Source organism: Orbicella faveolata, unplaced genomic scaffold, assembly GCF_042242905.1.
Source record: "Orbicella faveolata isolate gen_17 unplaced genomic scaffold, um_ofav_v1 contig_2, whole genome shotgun sequence".
Lineage (NCBI taxonomy): Eukaryota > Metazoa > Cnidaria > Anthozoa > Scleractinia > Merulinidae > Orbicella > Orbicella faveolata.
The window spans coordinates 12,145,443-12,169,681 of NW_028301547.1; the positions used below are offsets into that span (position 1 = coordinate 12,145,443).

General features: G+C 38.7%; 2 protein-coding genes across 7 annotated transcripts in view; one reads left to right on the forward strand and one right to left on the reverse strand.

Moving 5' to 3' along the window:
• The first annotated feature begins 742 nt into the window (after window positions 1-742).
• LOC110046038 (mitochondrial import receptor subunit TOM22 homolog) lies at window positions 743-12,528 on the forward strand. The gene is made up of 3 exons (XM_020751700.2): window positions 743-872; window positions 11,446-11,694; window positions 12,292-12,528. The coding sequence occupies exons 1-3, from the start codon at window positions 843-845 to the stop codon at window positions 12,370-12,372; spliced, it is 360 nt and encodes a 119-aa protein (XP_020607359.1). The 5' UTR covers window positions 743-842; the 3' UTR covers window positions 12,373-12,528.
• An 8,904-nt stretch (window positions 12,529-21,432) lies between these two features.
• Window positions 21,433-24,239, reverse strand: part of LOC110046007 (4-aminobutyrate aminotransferase, mitochondrial-like) — a 120,108-nt gene continuing 117,301 nt past the window's right edge. For 2 of the 6 annotated variants that reach the window (XM_089289611.1, XM_089289610.1), the window contains one exon: window positions 21,433-23,281. In XM_089289611.1, coding sequence (XP_089145737.1) covers window positions 23,148-23,281 — 134 coding nt within the window. In that variant the 3' untranslated portion in view covers window positions 21,433-23,147. Of the gene's footprint in view, window positions 23,360-23,383; window positions 23,864-24,239 lie in introns of those variants that run through there. The other 4 variants (XM_089289609.1, XM_089289608.1, XM_089289612.1 and 1 more) reach the window with 3 other exon arrangements.

The window sequence follows — 24,239 nt, forward strand, 5'->3', positions numbered from 1 at the left end:
AATCGAATGGTAGCATTCCGAGTTAAAGCGGACAAACGTGGCCTTTTTCCGAGGCATACTGAGGTACGTTGTTTCATCACTGTGGCAGCTGACTAAGGTTTAATTAAGTTAACGGCAAAGAAAAAAAGAAGAGTATTTTCTTAGTTTCACTTTTAGGTTTACTGTCATGGAATCGATATGATGTTATGCCGTGTTCAAAACAACTGGTAAGAGGCTCAAGAATTTACAAATGGAATTAAGACTCGTTTCAAAACAAAAAACTTGTTTAAGACAAATAATCTGGGGCTAGTTTATAATGCAATCAACCATAAAAATGGTTCTCAATGAGATCAAAAGAAGAATGGCTGTGAGAGGATTTGGAATACCTGACACCGAGGCAGTTCGCATGGAAATATTGGGCACACCCGTCGCAGCCCACCCAGTCTTCTCCGTTATCATCTCGGCAAATCTTGCATAAATTAAATTCGCATTCTTCCTGTAAGTAAGATTCCTTACTATGGCGATCTGACAGAACAAAGCAGCTTGAATTCGATGACATATATTCTTCGAGGAATTCTTTAAGGTCACCCGCGGAAAAAAAAACAAAGACATAGCCATTTTCCTTTCTATAATCATGCAAATGCATGCACTTTGTCCGCCATATTTACATTTTACGCGGGAAAAGTATGTCTTATTACGTATGTGCATGTGAAATGTCCTTTAATTTTACGGGATCACTTACACAACGTATTTTTACATAAAAGTGTGTCCGCTGAATACCCCCACACTCCGCCCGGGCGTTAATTTTTCCCATGCATGTCGACGACGATTAGGCAGAAAACACCGATTCGGACACATTCACGATGCCTGAAATCGAAACATTGGAAGACGAGGTAGGGTTTTTTCAAACATTCGTTGAGCTTTCTGCTTGGTTTTGCTCGTGTTAATTATCTTTTGAAACTACACACTATAGTAAACGTTACAAGCAAAGCTTCCTCATTTGGCTGTTTCAGCACCAGTCTACATGTTTTTAGACGTTGCTTAGCTTGTTGTTGATCTCACAGAAAATTAAAGCCAGCAACGAAAACCTTTCCAGGTCGATCAGTTGCAGGTTTCTCTTATTTGGTTCACCAGTATGTATGTGAAGATGTGGCATCTCTTGTCTTAGGTTCTGGTTCATAACTGCCTTTTGTCGACTTATGCACCAGGGGTCAAGCTCAAGGTGGTTGAACAAGTCTATTGCCCTAAGCTGTTTGAGAAACATGTTGGAAACAGCTTTCAGTATTTTTGTGCATGAAAATGTACCGAATCATTGGTAACCGGTCGTTGTGCCTACAAGTCGATTCGCCTACATCGAAGTCGTTTCGCCTACACGACCGAAGTCGTTTCGCCTACACGATCGGAGTCGATTCGCCTACATTGAAGTAGATTCGCCAACAGTAAATACTTATTACTAAACACTAAATACTTACCTAAAAATTGCAGTTAGGTTTACAATAATTATAGTAATGTTTTTCGGAAGAGTATTCCACAGTGACGGCGCGGCTATGCTGAACGCTCTGTCTCAACAAACAAGCTAACAAACTTGGAGATCACCAACAGGAACTTTTTCGTCGAAGCGAACAGTAGACTAAGTTCAATTTGGGAAGCTTTTCGTATTTTGTTTTGTTAAGCACGGGAATCGAGTTTGAGAATTTTTGCGTGATTTTCCTTTCCACCTCACTTTGACCAAAAGAAGTCTGACAGGGCACAGGGAGCAGAGGATCAATATGTTGTTGATTCAAGTAACTGTAGGTGATCAAACTGTGTGGAATCTCAATTTCTCGAACCCCTGATAACTCGAACCAAACGTCGTTTCCCCTCCTCAGTCAAAGGCTGTAATTTTACACCTGATTTCTCAGAATCTCCAATTTTTTGAACCAATTTTCGTTTCCGTTGGAGGTTCGAAAAATCGAGATTCCATTTTACATGCATAGTGTGGAAATCTTTTAAATCAACAACAAATCGATTCGCGCTACAATTTAACTGGAAATGCAGTCAAATACGACTCCTCTGCTCCATGTTGGCAGTGATGTCCATCTATCTTCGCAAAATAAATTCGACTTAAGTGTAGGCAAAATGACTTTAATGCAGGTGAATCAACTCAGATCGTTAGGTGAAATGACTTTGGTCATGTAGGCGAAACAAACTTCGATGTAGGTGAACCAACTTGTAGACGAAATGACTTGTAGGCAAAACGACTGACATCCAAATCATTTGATTAGGCAATTGGTTTTCCAAAAGAAACTTACAGGCCGCTGAATTGTTACAAGTACTCCAGGGTGAATAATAGAATAGAGCCAACATACCAGGGTGCATTCAGAGTAAGTTACGCCGAAGATGTTCAGTGTGGCCCTTTAAATTTTGCAGCATACCAGCGTGTGAGTTATTGGCGTATAGCGACTTTCACATTCATGTTAATTTTTGCTGGTGCTGGCGTATAAACATGATCATTATGGCTTCTTAACTTCTCTTTATTTCCCATATTGAATAATGTATCCTGGCCAATAATGGGCATCTTTTACCATCTATTTGAGTCCAAATTTTCCCAGTGAACATAATACAAAGAAAATTGGGATTATTTGAGCAGACCAATGAGAGAAAGAGACTGGGAGTATGGCTGGCTGTGTGGTGAGGAATTTAAAAATCCTTGTCGTATCGTCAGTTTGGAAGTCTCGGGTAATGCACCCTGGCAAAGATATTTAAAGACGAGATCATTGCATGCCTAGTTAACAACTGAACCTTTTACTGCAGTATTGGTGGATACATACCAAGGTAAACTTTTTCATGTGGATGTGACCTGATATTAAGGTGAATGCCACCAAAAACAGTAAAGAGTCAACCAAGGTAAATCTTGGAATAGGCCATTTTACAGTTGTGTGCTTAGTTACCTGGCCATGAATGCAAGGGAGGCTGGAGTTGACCTTATTTTGATACAGACCTCTCTGCTTTTCTCATTTAAATGCAAACTAGTTAGCATAAAGCTTGATTTACACAACAAAAGCAGTGAGGTCTGTATCAAAACAAGGTCACCTCCAGCCTCGCTACCATTCAAAGGCCAGGTCACTAAACAAAAAATATTGTAAAATGGTCTATTACTCTCATGTGATAAGGCATGGCTTAGGTTGATAACAAAGGTCACAGTGGCAGATATATCCACTTCCAATGGTTCCTGTGGTGCTCAGATCATTTCAATTTTTAAGCACTCTAGAGAAATGTAAAATAACACAAAACAAGTTCAAATATCAGGACACAAGCTCGATAAACATACTCCAAATATTAGTTTACAGTTTTCAAAGCCACTTTATGAAAAAACATTTTCCTTGAATAACCCTTGTTTCTAAGTACAGACAGAATACACATGGACATGTTTGAAATGTAGAGGTGAATGTCACATAAAAGTCTGGTCTGTATAAGTCTTGTTATGCAAAATGACTTTGACATGTTATCTAGCATTACAGATGCATGTGCATTTCTCTGGAAGGACAAGTGCAAACATGTTAAGAAGACATTGAGCTCCATACCTGCATGTAAACAAGTTTACTCGAATTTCAAAGCCATTTGACAATTTGCTTATCTGAGAATGACCTGAAAACTAATTATGATAGCTTGAATATCTTTATACTAACGTGAAGAATGCATGCAGGTCTAGATACATGTATGTATGCGCCTATTTCTGTTAATGCAAATTGGTTTGCTTACTTGTAAGCAAATGAAGGCTTATTAGAAGAATTTCAGTTGGCATATAAATCTCATCACAGTACAGATACTGCGCTTGTGAGAGTTCAAAATGATATTTTGAAGGCTATTGACAAGCATAGGCACGCAAGGCGTGCAAGAGTTATTTTTTTTGTGAACTATAAGTCTCGGAGATAGGCACATTCATGGAACTGTTTACAGTAATGATTTGGTTGATTTGACAAGTTTTTTTGGTTGCGATGTACAGCAAGAAAGAAACTGGGAGTTTGTGATGTACATAAGATGTTACATCGGTAATGGTAAGATAACTAAATAGTAAGCCATAAAATGTTTGACTGAACAAACTACAGTAATCTGACATGTCTCCAGATTAATGTAGATACCATCTTATTTTCTAACAGGCAATTTTATTCGTTCTTTGATACAACCCACACTGTGATTGGTCTGACACGCGCACATGCATAACTCCCTCACTCACCGATCACGTAGCCCTTCCCCCCCAGGGGGGGGGGAACTCCCTTATATGGGCTATATAGGTCTGTGCGGCCCCGAAGGGTATGGTTTTTCAGCCGTTTTGGTCATAAATAGGTATCGATTTTAGCTGATTTTGGCCATTTTGGTCATAAATAGGGTACGGTTTTTGCACTCTAGCCTTGATATGGGTATGCTTTAAGAAGAAGCCACTTTTTCATCATTATCGAAAAGAAAATCAACAAAAGCCCTTCACAAATTTATACGTTTACGGTAATTTAACATTGGTTTGAACTAGGGAGCTAATTATAACGCAGTTCTGAAACAGGGTTTTGATTTGAGGGTCAGGTCGTAAATAGGGTTTCGAATTTTTGGTCAGGTCATAAATAGGGTAAGGAATATCGCAGATTTTGGTCATAAATAGGGTAAGGGTTTTGGGAAGCGGGCCACACACCCCCAACCAATTTTTCTGGGAGTACCCCCTCGGGAGCCCTTCCAGCCCCCAAGAGGAATTTTTGCTCAAAAATACTCAAGTTAAGAGAACTTTTCGCATTTTATACGAGTCGTAAGTTTACTCTTTTTACACAACACAACGCAACAACACTACTTCACCGAAAATTTAAAGAAAGAGAAAAAGACCTCTCTGACACGTTGAAAGTCTGATTTAATTAAATTGCACTTTAACTTGGTGCCACACAGTCTTCAAAGAACATTTGAACAGTTTTCATACTTTTTACCTTTAAAAATATCGGACTGAAAAGAATGTCATAAAATGCTCATCAAATAAAAATATTAAACTGCTACTGCAGAGACGTAAAAACACTCTAGAAAGGAAAGCTTCTTTTTTGTTTAATATCCTGGGAACAATAGCCGATAACTTGTAAGCTCTAATTGAATTTACTCCCATATGAAAAACAAAAGTGTCGAGTTACCATTTGTAACTAAAAATAGCAAACATCTCGTGTGAACAAGTGGCGACGATTCGTCAGCTCTAATTGAATTTACTACCTTGTGAAAAACAAGAGTGTCAAATTACCCATTGTAACTAAAAAATAAAAATATCTCGTCATATTTGCATGCAATAAGAACAAAACAATCGTTACCTGCACTTACTATTGTAAACATTAGAGCTGCTTCAAATCTAAATAGTCTCGTCTCCTCTGAAACATGTCCTAAGAACTAAAAGCGACGATTCGTGACCTCTAATTGAATTAACTCCTTGTGAAAAACAAAAGTATCAAGTTACCCTTTGTAATTAAAAATAAAAATATCTCGTGCCATTTGCCTACTACTCATGAACTGCTTCAAAACTCAAGACTCATCTCGTTCATAACTAGCCACCATTTCACTGAAAATTATGCACTCTAAAACAACCCAATGTACGTATGTAACCGTCACACTCTCCTCCAAACCGGACTAAAAATCACAAACCGACAACATACACGTCACTCTTTATTTTTCAATTACCAAAGTCCTTGTGTTTATACTTACCTTGCGTTTCTCACATACCATTTACCTTTACAACAAGAAATTTGATTGGCTGTTCATAGTAGATCCAATCTGATTGGTGTGACATACATACATCTCTCACTCACTCACTCACTCACTCACTCACTCACCCATTGACCCGTCCATAACATACCCGACGCGCCGACTAAGAGGTATTTTTTTTACAAAAAAATAACTCAATAACAGATCAGTTATATTACTATTGCTCGATTTATTGGCTGTGTTTGATACTGTCGATCATTCGATTTTGTTATCTAGACTACAGAATCGCTTTGGTATTAGGAACACTGCTCTTAATTGGTTTCATTCGTACCTTCACTCACGCGAACAGTTTGTTTCTGTTAATGGAATTGAAACGTCAAAGAAAAATTTAGCCTACGGGGTACCACAGGGTTCTGTGCTGGGACCCTTGTTGTATTCCCTTTATACAAGTCCGCTGGGTGACATAGCCAGAAAGCATAGCATACCGTTTCATCTCTATGCAGATGACACACAGTTGTACTTGTCATTTACGTCCAACTGTCCTTATCACCTATCAAGCTCAAAGATGGCAGTAGAATTATGTGTTGAGGACATTGGGGACTGGATGCTGTGCAACAAACTTAAGTTAAATCAGGATAAGACTGAACTTTTGGTTATTAGTTCTAAATATCGTCCACGACCACTCCTTGACTATATATGAGTTGGTGATGAAGTAATCAAGTCTAGTAAACAGGCCAGGAATTTAGGAGTTGCATTCGATCAATGTTTGGATTTCAAAGAACACTTTAAAATAATCTGCAAGAGCGCATTTTTCCGAATTCGTAGTATAGCTAAAATTAGGCGATACCTATCCCAGAGTACTACTGAGACTATTGTTCACGCTTACATAACATCGCATTTGGACTATTGTAATGCCCTACTGTACAGTCTCCCAAAGTATCTGATTAATAGACTTCAGCTTGTACAGAACTCAGCAGCTTGCCTTGTTATCTTGACTAGAAGGCAGGAACACATCACACCAATACTAAGGAGCTTACATTGGTTGCCAGTTCATTTTAGGATTATTTTCAAAATATTGTTGTTAACTTACAAAGCTCTGAATGGACTGGCCCCTGATTACATTAGAGACCTACTGCGATTTAACATTTCTGGTCGCACACTAAGATCTTCAAACAACAGGTTGCTTGATGAGCCTAGAGCAAATCTTAAAACGTATGGTGAAAGGGCTTTTTACGTGGCAGCACCAAGGCTCTGGAACAAACTACCCCTCCAGATCAGACTTTCATCATCAGAGACAGTTTTTAAGGCTAATCTTAAGACTTATCTTTTTAAGCGTGCATTTGATTTGTAGTTTTTACTTTTTATTTGTAGTCTAATTGTATTACATAGCGTATTTAATTCTCAGGATTTTAACTTTCAGGATTTAGGATATTAGGTTTTTAAAGGATTAGGACTTTAATTTTAGGATTTTAAACTTAGGATTTTAATTTTAAAGTATTGTAAAGCGCCATGGACAATTAGTGGAAAATGGCACTATATAAATGTATATTTATTTATTTTTTATTTGTATATCTGAGCTGTACCAGATTCCCCCAGATGTGACTCAAGCTCATACCTTAACAAATTGGTGGCATCCATTGTACTCCTTGGTGGAAAAAAAAAACTTGTCAATTAACTTAAGGTCATTCCCCAGTATTGCATTGCGCATCCTTACTGCACATAATTTATGGTGTCATTAGCGAGTGCTCGTGCATGCGCATATTGAAAACATGACGAATTTGCCTTGATATTGAACTCTGTCAGTTGAAAAATGGCTCTAGCTCACCAACGAGCATAGGCACCCCATTTTTGAGTTATTTTTTTGTTAAAAAAATACCTCTTAGTCGGCGCGTCGGGTATGTTATGGACGGGTCAATGGGTGAGTGAGTAAGTGAGTGAGTGAGTGAGTGAGTGAGTGAGAGATGTATGTATGTCACACCAATCAGATTGGATCTACTATGAACAGCCAATCAAATTTCTTGTCGTAAAGGTAAATGGTACGTGAGAAACACAAGGTATGTATAAACACAAGGACTTTGGTAATTGAAAAATAAAGAGTGACGTGTATGTTGTCGGTTTGTGATTTTTAGTCCGGTTTGGAGGGGAGTGTGACAGTTACATACGTACATTGGGTTGTTTTAGAGTGCATAATTTTCGGTGTAATGGTGGCTAGTTATGAACGAGATGAGTCTTGAGTTTTGAAGCAGTTCATGAGTAGTAGGCAAATGGCACGAGACATTTTTATTTTTAATTACAAAGGGTAACTTGATACTTTTGTTTTTCACAAGGAGTTAATTCAATTAGAGGTCACGAATCGTCAGTTCTAGTTCTTAGGACATGTTTCAGAGGAGACGAGACTATTTAGATTTGAAGCAATTCTAACGTTTACAATAGTAAGTGCAGGTAACGATTGTTTTGTTCTTATTGCATGCAAATATAACGAGATATTTTTATTTTTTAGTTACAATGGGTAATTTGACACTCTTGTTTTTCACAAGGTAGTAAATTCAATTAGAGCTGACGAATCGTCACCATTTGTTCCCACGAGATGTTTGCTATTTTTAGTTACAAATGGTAACTCGACACTTTTGTTTTTCATATGGGAGTAAATTCAATTAAAGCTTACAAGTTATCGGCTATTGTTCCCAGGATATTAAACAAAAAAGAAGCTTTCACTTCTAGAGTGTTTTTACGTCTCTGCAGTAGCAGTTTAATATTTTTATTTGATGGGCATTTTATGACATTCTTTTCAGTCCGATGTATTTAAAGGTAAAAAGTATGAAAACTGTTCAAATGTTCTTTGAAGACTGTGTGGCACCAAGTTAAAGTGCAATTTAATTAAATCAGACTTTCAACGTGTCAGAGAGGTTTTTTCTCTTTCTTTCAATTTTTGGTGAAGTAGTGTTGTTGCGTTGTGTTTTGTAAAAAGGGTAAACTTACGACTCGTATAAAATGCGAAAGGTTCTCTTAACTTGAGTATTTTTGAGCAAAAATTCCTCTTGGGGGCTGGAAGGGCTCCCGAGGGGGTACTCCCAGAAAAATTGGTTGGGGGTGTGTGGCCCGCTTCCCAAAACCCTTACCCTATTTATGACCAAAATCTGCGATATTCCTTACCCTATTTATGACCTGACCAAAAATTCGAAACCCTATTTACGACCTGACCCTCAAATCAAAACCCTGTTTCAGACCTGTGTTATAACTAGCTCGCTAGTTCAAACCAATGTTAAATTACCGTAAACATATAAATTTGTGAAGGGCTTTTGTTGATTTTCTTTTCGATAATGATGAAAAAGTGGCTTCTTCTTAAAGCATACCCATATCAAGGCTAGAGTGCAAAAACCGTACCCTATTTATGACCAAAATGGCCAAAATCAGCTAAAATCGATACCCTATTTATGACCAAAACGGCTGAAAAACCATACCTTTCGGGGCCGCACAGACCTATTTAGCCCATATAAGGAAGTCCCCCCCCGGGGGGGGGAAGTGCTACGTGATCGGTGAGTGAGGGAGTTATGCATGTGCGTGTGTCAGACCAATCACAGTGTGGGTTGTATCAAAGAACCAATAAAAGTGCCTGTTAGAAAATAAGATTGTATCTACATTAATCTGGAGGCATGTCAGATCACTGTAGTTTTTTCAGTGAAACATTTTAGGGCTTACTATTTAGTTATCTTACCATTACCGATGTAACATCCTATGTACATCATAAACTCCCAGTTTCTTTCTTGCTGTACATCGCAACCAAAAAAACTTGTCAGATCAACCAAATCATTACTGTAAACAGTTCCATGAATGCTCCTATCTCCGAGACTTATAGTTCACAAAAAAATAACTCTTGCACGCCTTGCGTGCCTATGTTTTTTTCCAGTCATTGTGATCAACTAATCATAAGCTTTGCGTGAGAAAAGACTGATCTAATTTCTATTGCTGAAAATTGAATAAATAAGAAAGATAGCGGATACACTGTGGTCTTTTCTAGTTTGCAGTTGGTAACCATGTCAAGAAATTTGGTTTAAATTTTTAATCAAGGATTTAGCTTTCTGTCTGAATCAAACTTAAAATGGTTATTTGTGTCCGACACAATGTATTGACTGTAGTTTAATGCGTGTTCTTATGAGTCTGGGCTCACAAAGATTTTACAATTACTGGGAATGCGTTCTTGTAATAAGCATTAAATAATGCCAAAATGGGGCATTTTCAATGCCCCACTGCTCCTTAATGAGCATGGGCACCCCTTTTTTATTTCAAAATTGAACTTATCATATGACAAATATTCAGTGGACAAAGTTTGAACAAAAATCTATTGCAACTTTTATTTCAGAGGAATTACCTTAAATGTACAGTCAAAACCCTATTAAACAGCCACCCAGAAATGGGAAGTGGCCGCTTAGTAGGGGTTGGTGGATATTTTTTACCATCAGGTTAATTGCTTTGTGAATTTGGAATCGTGTCAAGACAATCATGATAAATTTGTGTTTGAATGTTTTTATCAAGCATGTCTTTCTATTTTGAACTCTGATCTGTTATAGCCTTTTCTGACACAAAGCCAACTATGTGTATTAAATTTTGAGTGACCATTTAACATAGGTGAAGACAACATTTTTTATTATCAGAAACCCCTCAATGGAACAACCAAAAGGTGATTGTGGCTGCTTTATGGAGGTGGCTGGCTAAATGAGATTTTACTGTCACGCCAGTAAAATATAGTTAATGGAGCGTGACGTGCGTTCTGAATGAGCCGTTCATGGCGGCATCACTTTCTATAGAGCTATTGAGCAGTTATATTGTAAAGGTCAGCAAACTGTAAGCCTTATCGTAGCTAAACCTAAAACATTGTAGCTTTGTTACGTTCTGAACGTTATAACATACCATAGCATTGGTGCAAAGCATTAAAGCACTATTCATGTTTAAGATGTTACACGTGTTAGGGTAAGCTGTTCGGTAGTACAGCCTTTTCTACTGGCTTACAAGCAGACGAACGTCTCCATATAAAAGCTCGGAAAACTGTTCAGAGTCCATTCTGAGTTCGTCTAAGCAACGTAGCTATTACTTAGTGTAAATCTATCGTTTAATTTTCCCTCCCTCCCTCCCTTTGGAGACGAGGTTGGTCATGTATTCCTGGATAATAAACAAAGGGTCACTCCTGTGTGGTGCGGTTAAGTCTGCGCAGCGACTTCCCCCAAGCTTGCTGTTTTTTCATCGCCTTTGAACATCGCTTGCTAACCGATACTCTTGTCCGATCCTGCACGTGCTGTCTGTCATTCAGCTCGTAGTGCTGGGGAGATAAGTGAGGTTGCTTTGTCACGCTATCGCTGGAAGTCGCATGGGCTAACCAAACGCAAGGCAGTGTTCCCCCATTAATGCCATCACGAGTTGTTTGTATTTGAGTAATAGCTCTGGTTCAATTGCAAGTCACCACGGTTAACTTACTTTCGCTAGGAACAACAACATTAATAGGGATTTTAGTTGCAGTAGTTTACTGATAATAATTTCAGAACTTTGATAACTGGCCACTTAATAAGGGACAGCCATATAATAGGTGGCCCCTTAATAGAGGTTCAACTGTATCTCTGAAAAACATAGCAGATGGATCCTACCCATCTTCAAACACAGTCTAATTCAGCACAACAAGACCACTGGACCGTAACTTGAGAAATAAAGAAATCCATGATCTTTATATGAATGATTGACAGTTTTTTAATGATAATTGTGATTTCCATTCTCCAGAATCTTGATGAGATTGACGAGACTTTAACTGAAAGACTCGTGGGTCTGACAGAGATGTTTCCAGAGTCTGTGCGGAAAGGCACGAGTACTGCTGCAAAGGGGATGGTTAGTGGTGCTAAGTGGCTTTACAGCTTCACTGGAAAAACAATATGGATTTTGAGTACATCATTTGTAATACTCGCTTTGCCAGTTATCTTTGAAGTGGAAAGGGTCCAAACAGAGGAGGCACAACTTCAACAGCAGAGACAAGTGAGTTGTATATACCAGAATCTAGCTTCAGGAACCAATGCAGACCTATTGACAAGCTCAGTAAGCTTTTTTGGACTGTATACTTTCATGTATTATTGCCTCATCTTTGTTTTGTAGTGAAATTTTCAGCCAGTGACAAGCTTTCCCTAAACTGGTGAAATCAGCCAGTAGTTGGCTGATCCCCGGTGAAAGTCATTTATATCCTCAAGACCTACCAAAGTTCTTTTTGGAGATGCCCTCATTTATGTCCACATTCAGTGCTTTCCAGTCAATAAACTGCTTCTTGCCACAGTGAGCTGGAAGACTTTTTTGGGGCATTATCACTTGACAAATGACATCATCACACCAACATTGAGATGTTATTAATTTTATGAAAGTGTTATTGCAGAAGGTGTACAGTTGTTAGTAGCACCTTCCCCAAAGTTGAATTGGCAAACCTCTTTGGCATTCAAAATTTTTAGCTGCAAAGGATATTGGGAACATTCTTATTATAATACATAACCCATATTAAAAGAGAAAACATTTCTTGACAAACCTCTTTTAAAACAGTATGGGATGGTATATAAATCGTGAAAACTTGTTTTTGTTTCTTGACAGATACTTCTTGGCCCTGGAAGTACAGGTGCTGGAATGGGACTGCCTCCAGTATACCCTGCTTCTCAATCACAACGAAATTAGAGCGCTAATTATTTTGTAAGAACATTCCTAACCATTTTATTAAATGTCACCAAACATGGCAAAACACAGTTGTATTTGAAGACATGAAGTGTGACGGATGTGACCAGACAGGATGTTAGCTTTGAGATGTATGTACATTAAAGAATGACCCTGAAATGGAATGTGTCTGTTATTGTATCTCACTTCATCAAAATGGAATACATCCATGGTGTAATGCCATTGCAAAGTCCCTTTCATCCCTATTAAGGTACTTTCCTGATTTTTGTTTTGTGTATTTCACGTTCAAACTTCTAAGAAAATTTTACAGTTGCCCTACATGTGAATTCTGGACATTTTGAGGGAGCGGGTATAGATATTGCACTATAAACCTGAGAGCGGGAACTTGACTACGAAGTAATGGGGATGTTTGTTTCAGTGCGAGCCAGATTGCAGTTATCACGGTGTAATACTTCATTCGAGCATTTTTTGTGTGTGTAGTGGTGTAATATCAACGGGATAAACTGAAGCATTTCTGTATTTCTGGACTCCATGATGGTAAGGGCAACCTTTTTGAACAGTTTTGTGACCCTTTTGTTTGTACTTAACTGACAGAGTTATACAGAGTTATACATGAATTGGTAAAAGTTCAATTGAGGCCTTTCACTACTGTAAAATGATATTAAAATCTTTTAAAAAATCCAAGCTTTCGCCGATCTACGGCATCATCAGGGATAAGAAACAATATTCCGCGTAAGGCTTATATACAGATGTAAAGTAAAAACGTGTGAAAACGTGTGAAAAAATGCATGAGATAAATAAGATACAAATATGAATAAAAACGAATGATATCATCTAATGAACGAGTGTCAAAGTACAAAGAGTCTCTAGATATGTTACAATAATTATTAGAATAAAAGGTCCGCGACTTCGCTGCATTCCTCTCGGGAGTTGAGGGCAGGTTTGTAGTTTCGCATGTAAAACACTTCGAACAGTCGTAGATTTGCGGGGTCGTTTTCTAGTACAATTGTCTTGATTTCGATGCCTTTGTGGACTTTGTTTTGGCACTTAGAAATGTGTTTCTTCACGGAGGAGTTGTCATTGTTCAAGTGTCCTCTTACACGATCGTCGATAAAGCGTGTAGTGCTCCCGATGTAGTATTAGGGAGCTTAAGCAAACCACGACGACGAGGGCAACGAAAACGTCACAAAACAAAAGGTTTAATGAGCAAAACAGTAGCTGTGCACGTGCGTTATAAATCTTTGTACACTTCTTTGCCGTCCTCTGCAAAACAACAACGTGAAATGACCAAGTTCTGCGTCGTCTATGGAACGTGGACGACGACGGCTAATTTTTCGTATTTCCATTTGGAATTGAACGCTGTCGTTGCACATTTAGCTTAAGCACGTTTTTAGAGCCATTTGCATACCCAACAGATCTAGACAGTCGCGAATTTCGTTTGTAAAATATAAATACATTTTTTTACGAGGCGTCGTCCTCGTCGTCGTTGCTTATTGCTATTAGGGAGTTTACGAAACCACGACGACGACGCCGAGGACAACGTCGATTGAAAAATGGATTTATATTTTACCTGTGAATCTCGCGACACTCTAAAAAATCCGGAACACAGCGATAAATTTGAAATAAAATTTTAAAAATTAGCCGTCGTGGCTCACGTTCTCCAGGCAACGCAAAATTTGGTCATTTCACGTTGTTGTCTTGCAAAGGACGGCAAAGAAATGTACCAAGAATTATAACGCACGTACACAGCCATTGTACTGCTCATTAATTCTTTTGTTCAGTGACGTTCCCGCTGCCGTTGCCGTCGTGGTTTCGTAAACTCCCTATTGATTGCAGTTGTTACACGTGATTTGGTATTCATATTCATGGCAGACTGGAAACCATCGCCCTCTCTTCACACTTACCTATAAGCCCCTACAGAAGATACGTTGACGACATTTATCTCCAGAAAACTGACGAGGAAATGGCAGACCAATTCCACTATACAATGAACAATCTGCACCCTAAATTAAAGTTTGAAACTGAGAAACCAGAAATAACACCCAATGGCCTCTCACTATCACTACTTGATTTCAATGTCACCATCTCCAAAGACGGCAAAAGCTCCTTTGAATTTTACAAAAAAAATAGCAAAGAAACCATTCTTCGTTCACCACCAATCAGCAATACCGGAAAAGTCAAAGATCAACCTCATTCGTAATGAGCAGAAACGTATCGACGATAAATGCTCTACAGAAACGACAGCCACAAAGCATCAAAACATGTTTGACGACGTCCTCCGTCTCAACGGGTATCCTGAAAGCACTATAGACAAAACTAAGCACTCCCAAAACGATCAGAAAGACCCTCGACCTCTCAACACAGAATGGTCGTACCTGAAGAGCCCATATATCTCCGAACGTCTCAACTACAGGATCACCAACATTTTCCGAAAAGAGGGTATACCAGTACGGGTCGCGCGTAAGTCATACACCCTCAAACGAGCTCTCTCAAAACAACACGGAACGGACATGCACGAGGGCCAACTGCCCTATCTCCAGCACCAAATTGTTCTTATTACGCAACGCTGTTTACTAAATCACGTGTAACAACTGCAATAATACTACATCGGGAGAACTACACTCTTTATCCACGAACAATGACAACTCCTCCGTGAAGAAACACATTTCTAAGTGCCAAAACAAAGTCCACAGAGGCATCGAAATCAAGACAATTGTACTAGAAAACGACCCCGCAAATCTACGACTGTTCGAAGTGTTTTACATGCGAAACTACAAACCTGCCCTCAACTCCCGAGAGGAATGCAGCGAAGTCGCGGACCTTTTATTCTAATAATTATTGTAACATATCTAGAGACTCTTTATACTTTGACACTCGTTCATTAGATGATATCATTCGTTTTTATTCATATTTGTATCTTATTTATCTCATGCATTTTTTCACACGTTTTCACACGTTTTTACTTTACATCTGTATATAAGCCTTACGCGGAATATTGTTTCTTATCCCTGATGATGCCGTAGATCGGCGAAAGCTTGGATTTTTTAAAAGATTTTAATATCATTTTACAGTAGTGAAAGGCCTCAATTGAACTTTTACCAATTCATTCAAAATGCTACTGAATGACAACATCCAACGATTAGAGTCATACATGTAGCACGTTTTATAGTGAGTACATGGCCTCTCAACTAATAACTTATTACTTATAACTCATAGCGGGAGGCTATGAGTTCAACTCCTAGTGAGGCCGGCACTTTTTCTTTTCTTTTTTACTTTTTTTTTCTTCTTCTTTATCTTTTACTTATTTCTTTTTCTTTACTTAAACATTTACCGAATGGCAGCGTTTGCCTTTCCGATGCGCTGTGATGAATTAAAAGCTGCATTCCCTCACAATTAATTCATTATTACAGGTTGGCGCAGGTAAAGGTAGCTGCCAGCCCCTCTGGTCAAAGTCGTGTTGTCCCTTAATTTTTAAACAAAAAAGTAATAAATAACTAGCAACTAATAATTAGCAATTAATAAATAATCTAGTCATTCCTTTTTGGGGCGGGCTTTGTCCCCACCCCTGGAAACATGAGTCCGTATGGAGTGTCGGAACAGGGTGGTCCAGTACTCCCCTCGGCGTTTCTGGCTCTAGGGACACCCCGAAGACTATGTATTCAAGCTTGGGTTGCAGGTTGTCTTTATATTTTCTGCAGTCAAAATTATCAAAAAGAAATAAATACTTGATCTGGGCTTTCGAGAACTAGTTGTACTTCTCAATAACTTGGAGGAAGGAACAACTGTGGACACAATATCGATTATGACCGACCACGAATTGTATCAGATGAACCTCTATTTTCTGTTTAGCTTTTCTTTTGAATACTTTCTGTGAGAGAAAAAAAAATACGAAAATAATGCCACTAGCCATTGTTATCGTTTATTTTCCCTCAAGAATCAAAAGGCAAGAAGTAGTCTGTATGTCGAAATAATGCATCCTGTGATCCATTCCGCGGAGAAAGATCAGCCTGGTTTGGAATCTTGCTTCCTTGCGTCAAAATGGACTTGTGTGCATACATGTAAGAAGGGTTTGAATGTTGTGTTTCTATTCTCTACATGAAAAAAATATAAAAAGAAATATCTAGTTATTGGGTTTTTCGAGAAAGGTATTAAAAAATTTTGGACTAGGATGACCTTACACTAAAATTTGTAGGGTTGTTACTCCGGGCTGTTGCTGAGTAACTGTGTACTTTCGGTTACGTGTGTATGGTTATGTAAGACTATGTAGGAGTATGTATTGCTTTCAGGAACAAGGAAGGCTGAAGGGCTATATCAGGTCAATGGTACGAAAACGTTTTGTTATGTACAGGGGTATACAGGCCTATATAATGCTTTGTAAAGCAATTTAATTTAGGGCTGTAGGGTCGTCGTACATGCAATATGTGCAAAATAGCCGTCTGTGACTATTTGTAGTTTTTGAATGGGCTTGTAAGACGTTTATTCCAGAATTAAAGCCTGGTTCTCATATCCCGCCGACCTACCTGCGACTTAGCCACCGGTTGCAACTGACAACGTTCGGCGATCTGTTCCAGTGGGTCCCCGGCGCATCTGGATTCAGAGCTTTTTCCTAGATCACCCTCGAGCTACAGCTTAAGGAACTCTGATTTTTACGTACCAAGAGTAAGAACTGTTAAGTACGGGAAACATTCCCTTCGCTTCCTTGGGCCATTGATGTGGTCGAAGTAAGACAATAGGGACAAGAAAGAAACGTCTTTGCAGCGATTTAAGGCGAACATCAGGGGAAGGAACCTCAGTGGACTTGTCGGAGGCGACACATGCAAAGGGTGTCACCTTTGCAACTCTTGAGCCGTAAACACTAGTTATAAGTATTATAAATATAGGTTCGATATTCCGTATTCTAAAGTAGTATCTTAACTGTAGGAATTAGATGTAAATACAAAGAGTGTGCGAAAATGTAGTATAATTTAATGTAAATAGACAGGAATCGTTTTTATACTTATATTATATTTTAATTTTAACAGTGTCCCCGATTAATAAGCTTAAGGCTAGCTAGAAGACCAGACACTCAAATAAAGTTATTATTATTATTATTATTACTATTATTATTATTATTATTACTATTATAATTACCGAAAACTTAAGGAACAACAGAATTTCTGAATTTTTTACCAGATACATGTAAGATTCAAGTTTGTATGGAAAAGTGCTCAATAAAGTTTGCTTTTAACATATTTTTTTTTATTATTATTATCGCTGACTTACTCAAATTGGTGCGAAATGCAATTTTACAATAACTGTCAACTTTTTAGCCAATGAGATTTTATAGACTTTTTTTAAGTAGCCAATCAAAAAGCGAGAAAAGCTATCGCCAATGTTCGCGGACAGACGCATAAAAAACTGACGTCAATTTGTTAAATCGAATTGGCGCAATTTTCAACCATTCCATCTGTAAATATGGAATAGTATGAATGAGTTCGCCATGACCGCTGAATAAAAGCACTGAGAACGCATTTGCACAGGGTTAGCCTCGACCTAAAAAAAATATTCACAAATACCGGCAAGAAGGTGCCACAAATTTGAGAATTAAACAATACACAGAGCTGTAAACAGGTCATCTTCTCACCGGAATTTGTGAATATTTTACTTTAGGTCGAGGCTAACCCTGTGCAAATGCGTTCTCAGTACTTTTAATTAGCGGTCATGGCAAACTCGAAACCGGACTGTTGTGGGAAAAATGGAGTTGTTACGACATACATTGCGTCCGCAGATGATGTTCACACAAAATATTTTGATCGTCGACAATCGCCAACAATCGCAGGCGAGCCGGCGGTCAATGCCTGGGACAGATTATGATTCGGCGATAAATGTTCACATATGCAGTAATGTCTCAGGTATGTCGGCGGCATGTGAGAACCTAGGTAAGGTAAGGTAAAACTTTATTTATGCAGGGTGGCCCATTCAGCACAGTGGCTGGTATCCAGAGGGGCCCTGCTAAATACAATTTCTGGCTTAACCGAAGTCGAACAGTCTCTAATTGCATTCTGCTGGGAGCCTCACTCAGTCTCATTCATCTTCGGTAACCTCGACATCGTTGAACGTCTTCGGAAATCCGACGAATTCGGCAAATTTCCATTGTAGTTTTAACGATTTTTATCTTAGTGTATTTTTGCCTTAATATGTATCTTATTTTATATATCTGAATAATTCTTATTTATTAGTTTTTAATTCATAGTCAGCAGGACTCCGTTGATAACAGTATTTTGTACTGATGGGTTATCCTGGATAAATGTTCGATTATTATCATTATCACTATCACTATCATTATCACTATCATTGTCATTGTCATTGTCATTGTCAATGTCAATGTCAATGTCAATGTCAATGTCAATGTCAATGTCAATGTCAATGTCAATGTCAATGTCAATGTCAATGTCAATGTCATTGTCATTGTCATTGTCATTGTTATTATTATCGAACAATTCAAGACTGGCTAACAACACTGCCGAACTAGACGATCTTCGGAAATGCGCCTATTTCCGGCGGAAGTGGAAAGAAAAAACTTAGTAGTGTTATGGCGAACTGGTCGCAAAGATGCGGTGAAATGTGTAGTCAAGTGGAATAACAAAATTAGCCGTTGTGGAATTTTGCACAGCGTTATGCATTTACTTATTGATATGCTTTGTAACTTCATCGATAGAAATGCAGGTTTAGAGTCAGGATTTGATTTTTCCAGAAAGGGTATGCATCAGATGGAACGTTAAATATCAATTTCTTATAGTCATACATTCATTGATAATCAAGTAGTAATTGCCAGAACAAGCACGTGATGCGCACAAGACAAACCTGTGACAACCGCCTTGTGACGGTGAAGAAGGACGTGCCCATGTTGACCGTCACAAGTTTTACCAGTGTCCATTTATCAGTTATGCTCTTCAGTATCTGCTACTTTATTAAACCCTTCCCCTCCTGGACTTTCATATTACTTTGCTAATCGCATCAGTCCAGTTTATGGAGACCAAACTCCGGCACCCTAACTGGTACAACTGAACTTTTTCTTCAGTGTAGTTTTGTTGCTTTTAGCGGTTTACGAGCTTGTTTTCGAGCATGTTTTCTCCCTTGTTCAGTTGCCTGGCTTTTTCCGTTGTTTTCCCTTCCTCTACGCCCTTTAAGTATTTGCACGCGTTTACTGTGAAGTTGCAGAACTGTTTATCATTTTAAGCGTGCTTTGCCTCACAAACGCCGGGTTTGGGCAGTTCTTTTTTTCTCGGCCCCCTTTAGTTTGCACGCTTTGTTATATTCAGTGATGTTCTCGTATGCGTGCTTTCCCTCACCAACATCGGGTTTGTGCAGTGCTATTTCCTCGGCTCCCGTTAGGGACTGTGCAATGATCACTTCAAATGACTCTTCGACGTACGACGAAGAGTCATTTGAAGAGTCGTCAGAATCACTGGACTCTGAGCTTGTGTCGTCTTTGCATGAATTGGGAGATTCCTCATCTTCTACAGCATCTATGGCATTAAGGTTCCCGCGTGCGTGGGTGAGAATTCGATCAATCAACTCAGCCTTGCTTCCACTTATCTTAAGACCTTTTTGCTTTAGATACATATTCTGCTGCTTTTTGTTAAGCGCTTTTACATCTTTTTCAATTGTCCAAGAAATAAGCGGAAGAGTGTTTCTTTCTCTTACTCTTTTTTTGGCTTTTGCATCGAGGAACTCAAGGTGCTGTACATAACTTTTACATCCACACTCGTCCACGTTGTACTGGGAACATACCTCTTGCAAAGACCTGTCTTCAGAAGAGGGCAATTTTCCCTCGTTGAACAATCTCTTTATCTGGACACTTGGGAGAAACTTGTCAATCTGGTCTCCAGTGGACGTTGCCATAGTGAATGGTAAATACTTTCCAGGCGAAGTAGCATCCAGGGTTGGAACTGGAGAACGTTAGACAGGAACATCTCTTGTCCAACCTTCATTAAGGCATCCATCGCACGTTGGAGTGCAGGAAAACTTAAGGTACTCAAGGAACTAAAGTCCCTGACGAACAAGTCTTCTTTTAATTTCTGAAGTTTTTCAAACAAGGCATTCCCACACATTAAATTTTACATCCAATCCCCCCTCTCTTGTTGTCATTTTCTCTTATGCCCCCCTCTAATTTTCCAACCCCCCCCCCCCTTCCAGGTAATTATTGCACAGTCCCTTAGTTTGCACGCTTATGCTTAGTTTTATAATATTCATTATATGGCTCTGTCTCACAAGGACTGGGAACTGCCAAATTCACGAATTTGATTGGCTGAAATCGATATTGAAAGCGGTCTAGATTTCCCCATCTAGACCGGCATCTAGACCGGTAATGTTTTGCAGTGAAAAAGTTGCAAACTAAAATGCAAAATCATTGACTATTTTCATCTAACAATATTTATTTATGGAAGTGCTAAAAAGCCTGATGAGAAAAACAAAGTAAAGAGGACAAGCAAACTTTGGCAGAATTAAGTTCAGTTCATCGCCGTTCGCAAGCAAAATGTCAGTTAGTACAAACGAGTTCCATTAAACTAACTAAATTGTTCTTGTTTGCACCATACAATAAACATCTTATTAACTGAGCTTAGTCGGTCTGTATGGGAGAATCTTGACCTCAGTCGTGTGTACAGACCTCACTGCATTCGGTCTGTACTCACGACTTCGGTCAAGATTCTCCCATACAGGCCTCCTGCTCGGTTAGTAAGAGCTAAGTGATGCTTTTGTTATGCGTGCTTTGCCTCACAAGCATGGCGTTTGCGCAGTGTTATTCCCTCGGCTCCCGCGAACAGGCTCGCAGCGACGGCGGAAAAACAAATTCGGCGAGCGAATCGAGCCGATAATTAATTTTAGCACTCTTAGCAAACTTTTCAACATTCTTTATACGTGTATTTAAATTTATGGGAATTACTCTCTCAAATTTTAACGTTTCATTTTATCACAATTTATTTCCGTCGAAGACAGTAGACTGGCTTTCGCAAGCTCATGTTTTTTAATGTTTTGTTACTGTTATATCCCTTTCCCTCTCTACTTTAGCAAGAACGTACATTTTTAAAAATCGTTGGAGATATTTATTGACCATACCATTCCACGTCCATACGTATAATTAACAGAATGTCCTTTTGTCCATCTTCACAAACTAAGTTATCCCTACATAACACAGATTATGCCTAACTTACGGTTACATTAGTCATTGCAACGCAACGTGGTATGCTCTTGTTTAAGGGACTGAAATACTATATATTCAAGGCAAAAACGTGCTGTACGTTTAATAACTAAAGTTGGCCATCATATTTATACTGCCTAACTGTTCTTCCAGTTGAAAATAACACTACTGTTTAATTCCTGTTCCATTTATAATACTAATAACAATTAAAATTCTTTTCATGTGTGAATGATAAAATGTGCCTTGCAATAGATGGTCAAAAAATGTAATTTCTGACGATTGAGGCACGAATTAGTGGGAAATTATTATTCTGACGGCACGTTGGAGAGACTCGCGGTGCATCACGGGATGCTAAGGGACAATTTAAGGCTCTTGGCGGGTGATTCTAGTCATTCTAGGTCAGCCAGTCGCTGTGTTCGCCCACTTTATTTTTTATGATTATGTTTCGATTTGATCAATTTGTGTAAATAATTGTAGAAGACTCTTTCCTCGGGGTCTCGTGCTGCTGCATAGATGAGGAATACGTTTCCACATATTTTTTGGCCACATATAAAGAGTGGTTTTTAGTGGTTTTTCGTATCTGGCGTAGTACAGGTTCTGATTCTTGGAACCATTAGTTAAATTTGTGAGGTAAACATCAGGATACATTGAATCTGATGGCTGACTGACGCATCCTCAAGAAACTTTTTTACATTGAATGTCTGGTGTGAGTGTAGTCAGAATCTATAAGCTGTTCCTTGCCACAAAAATATGCAGATCATAACTCCTCTTGCTCTAGCAAGAACATCAGTTAAATTATTGGGGATACCTGCCGATCAAACCTTACCTATTAATCATCTGCAAGATCTCTATGTCAATGCCAATAATTAACAGAATTTGTAGAGTTATTTATCACTTTTAATAAACTCCTTTGTTATTCCTCCCAACTCTAATACGTTTTCCGATTGGAGGAGAACGTGTCACGCGTCATGAGTCAAAACTCACTGACTTCTTAAGGCGAACAAAACTCACTAACTCTCTAGGGAAACAACAACTTGAACTTTCGACTCACACGTGATCAGATTATGCACCTTAAAATCGCGGCGAATTTGTGTGGTAGCCGACAACAAGCAAACTATTTTTCGCACCTTATTCTATTTTTGAGTTGGGAGGTACAACAAAATACTTCACTGGCCCCATCTGAATCAGGGAGTTTTGTTTCCCCTCAAAAAAACTTTTCCCGGGAAACAAAACTCACCGTTTCCCTTGGGACCAGTAATTAAGTGTTTAATGACTTCAGAGGAGCCATAGATTATTGTCTTCATCAATGCAACACAATGTGAAGTATTCTCTGTAATTTTCCAAAGACTAAACTTCCCCGCTATGATTAAATGTGTAAAGTTGTGTTGTAATTTTTTAAGATTGACTAGTTTCTTTGCAACATATTATGATAAAATATATCAATGTAAAATATAAGTAACAGCCAATCAAAATGAAGCAATTTCCTCAGTCAGATAATAAATAATTAATACAGCCATAAACAAAACTAATCCATCACTATTCTCTTAAACTTAAAAACGAAAAAAATCATCCAAACTGGTCGACATTTTTGCCCATCCTAGATCTCCGAGAGCATTTCGGAAGCAACTTTGTCCATAACTTCCAACAAAATATTTGCATGGTGAGAGGAGAATGTCAACGACGGCCTGAAGCGTATGCTGGTTTCTCCACAGCCTCCACCCATCTCCACACCTAAGGAAAGATCCAAGTAAAAAAATAGGTCCGCAATGCGAACTTGTGTGGGATTTCTGTCAAATAAAAGTTGATGCGCTATGGATAAATCAGAGAAATTGCAGCTTTACAATAAATATTTATACATTTTGTCGTGTTGTAGTGATTAACGTCGAGTAAAGATACAGTAGAGTCCTGGTTATAAGATCCCAAACTGCAGACGAAAAAACGGTTACAGGAGAAACATGTTTGGACTTTAGTTTCTAGGAAATTCGCTCCCTTAGGGTTCGGTTACATGGAACTCTTTACCGTGGTAAATGACCCTTTTACCACGGGAAACTGCATTTAGTGAGTATGACCAATATTTGCGGAGGTAAATTTCCCGTGGTTAATACCCATGGATACATCAAAAAGATCACATGCAGCGCCCTTGACATTTAATGTGGTAAGTTGCATTGGTGTTTTCATGTCCAAGGTGTTACGAGCAAATCACGTTTCTCCGTTTGTCATTAATATGTCACCGAAAAGGAAAAATGGTTTTCCTCTGTGTGCCATTTTAGTTACCTAGGCAAAATCCGTGTAACCTTTGTTTCACAATGTATACTAAAACCCAGCAAAAAAAACAAACAAACAAACAAACAAAACAAAAAAACAAAAGTCAGCAGACATATATATAGCCCCAAGTTATTGGCGGGGGGGGGGGGGGGGGGGAGAAGGGGAGAGTTTCATTGAAAGAGTCACTGAAGTAAACACATTTTGCAGGTTAGGCTTTTTTTTTTTTTTTTCGCAGCAGGGGAGAAAACAAAAGACATCATCGAAAAGAAAGTGCAGACGAGACGGTTTAGTTTTTGGTTTTGATTCTGGATCGTGCAATAAACAATAACGTGGCCTGTTTCGTCGGGATGCCAGATGACGTGCTACATAACTGGGACAATTAATGTTCCCGAACACAACTTTTGAATCGCGTTGGCTGGGGGAT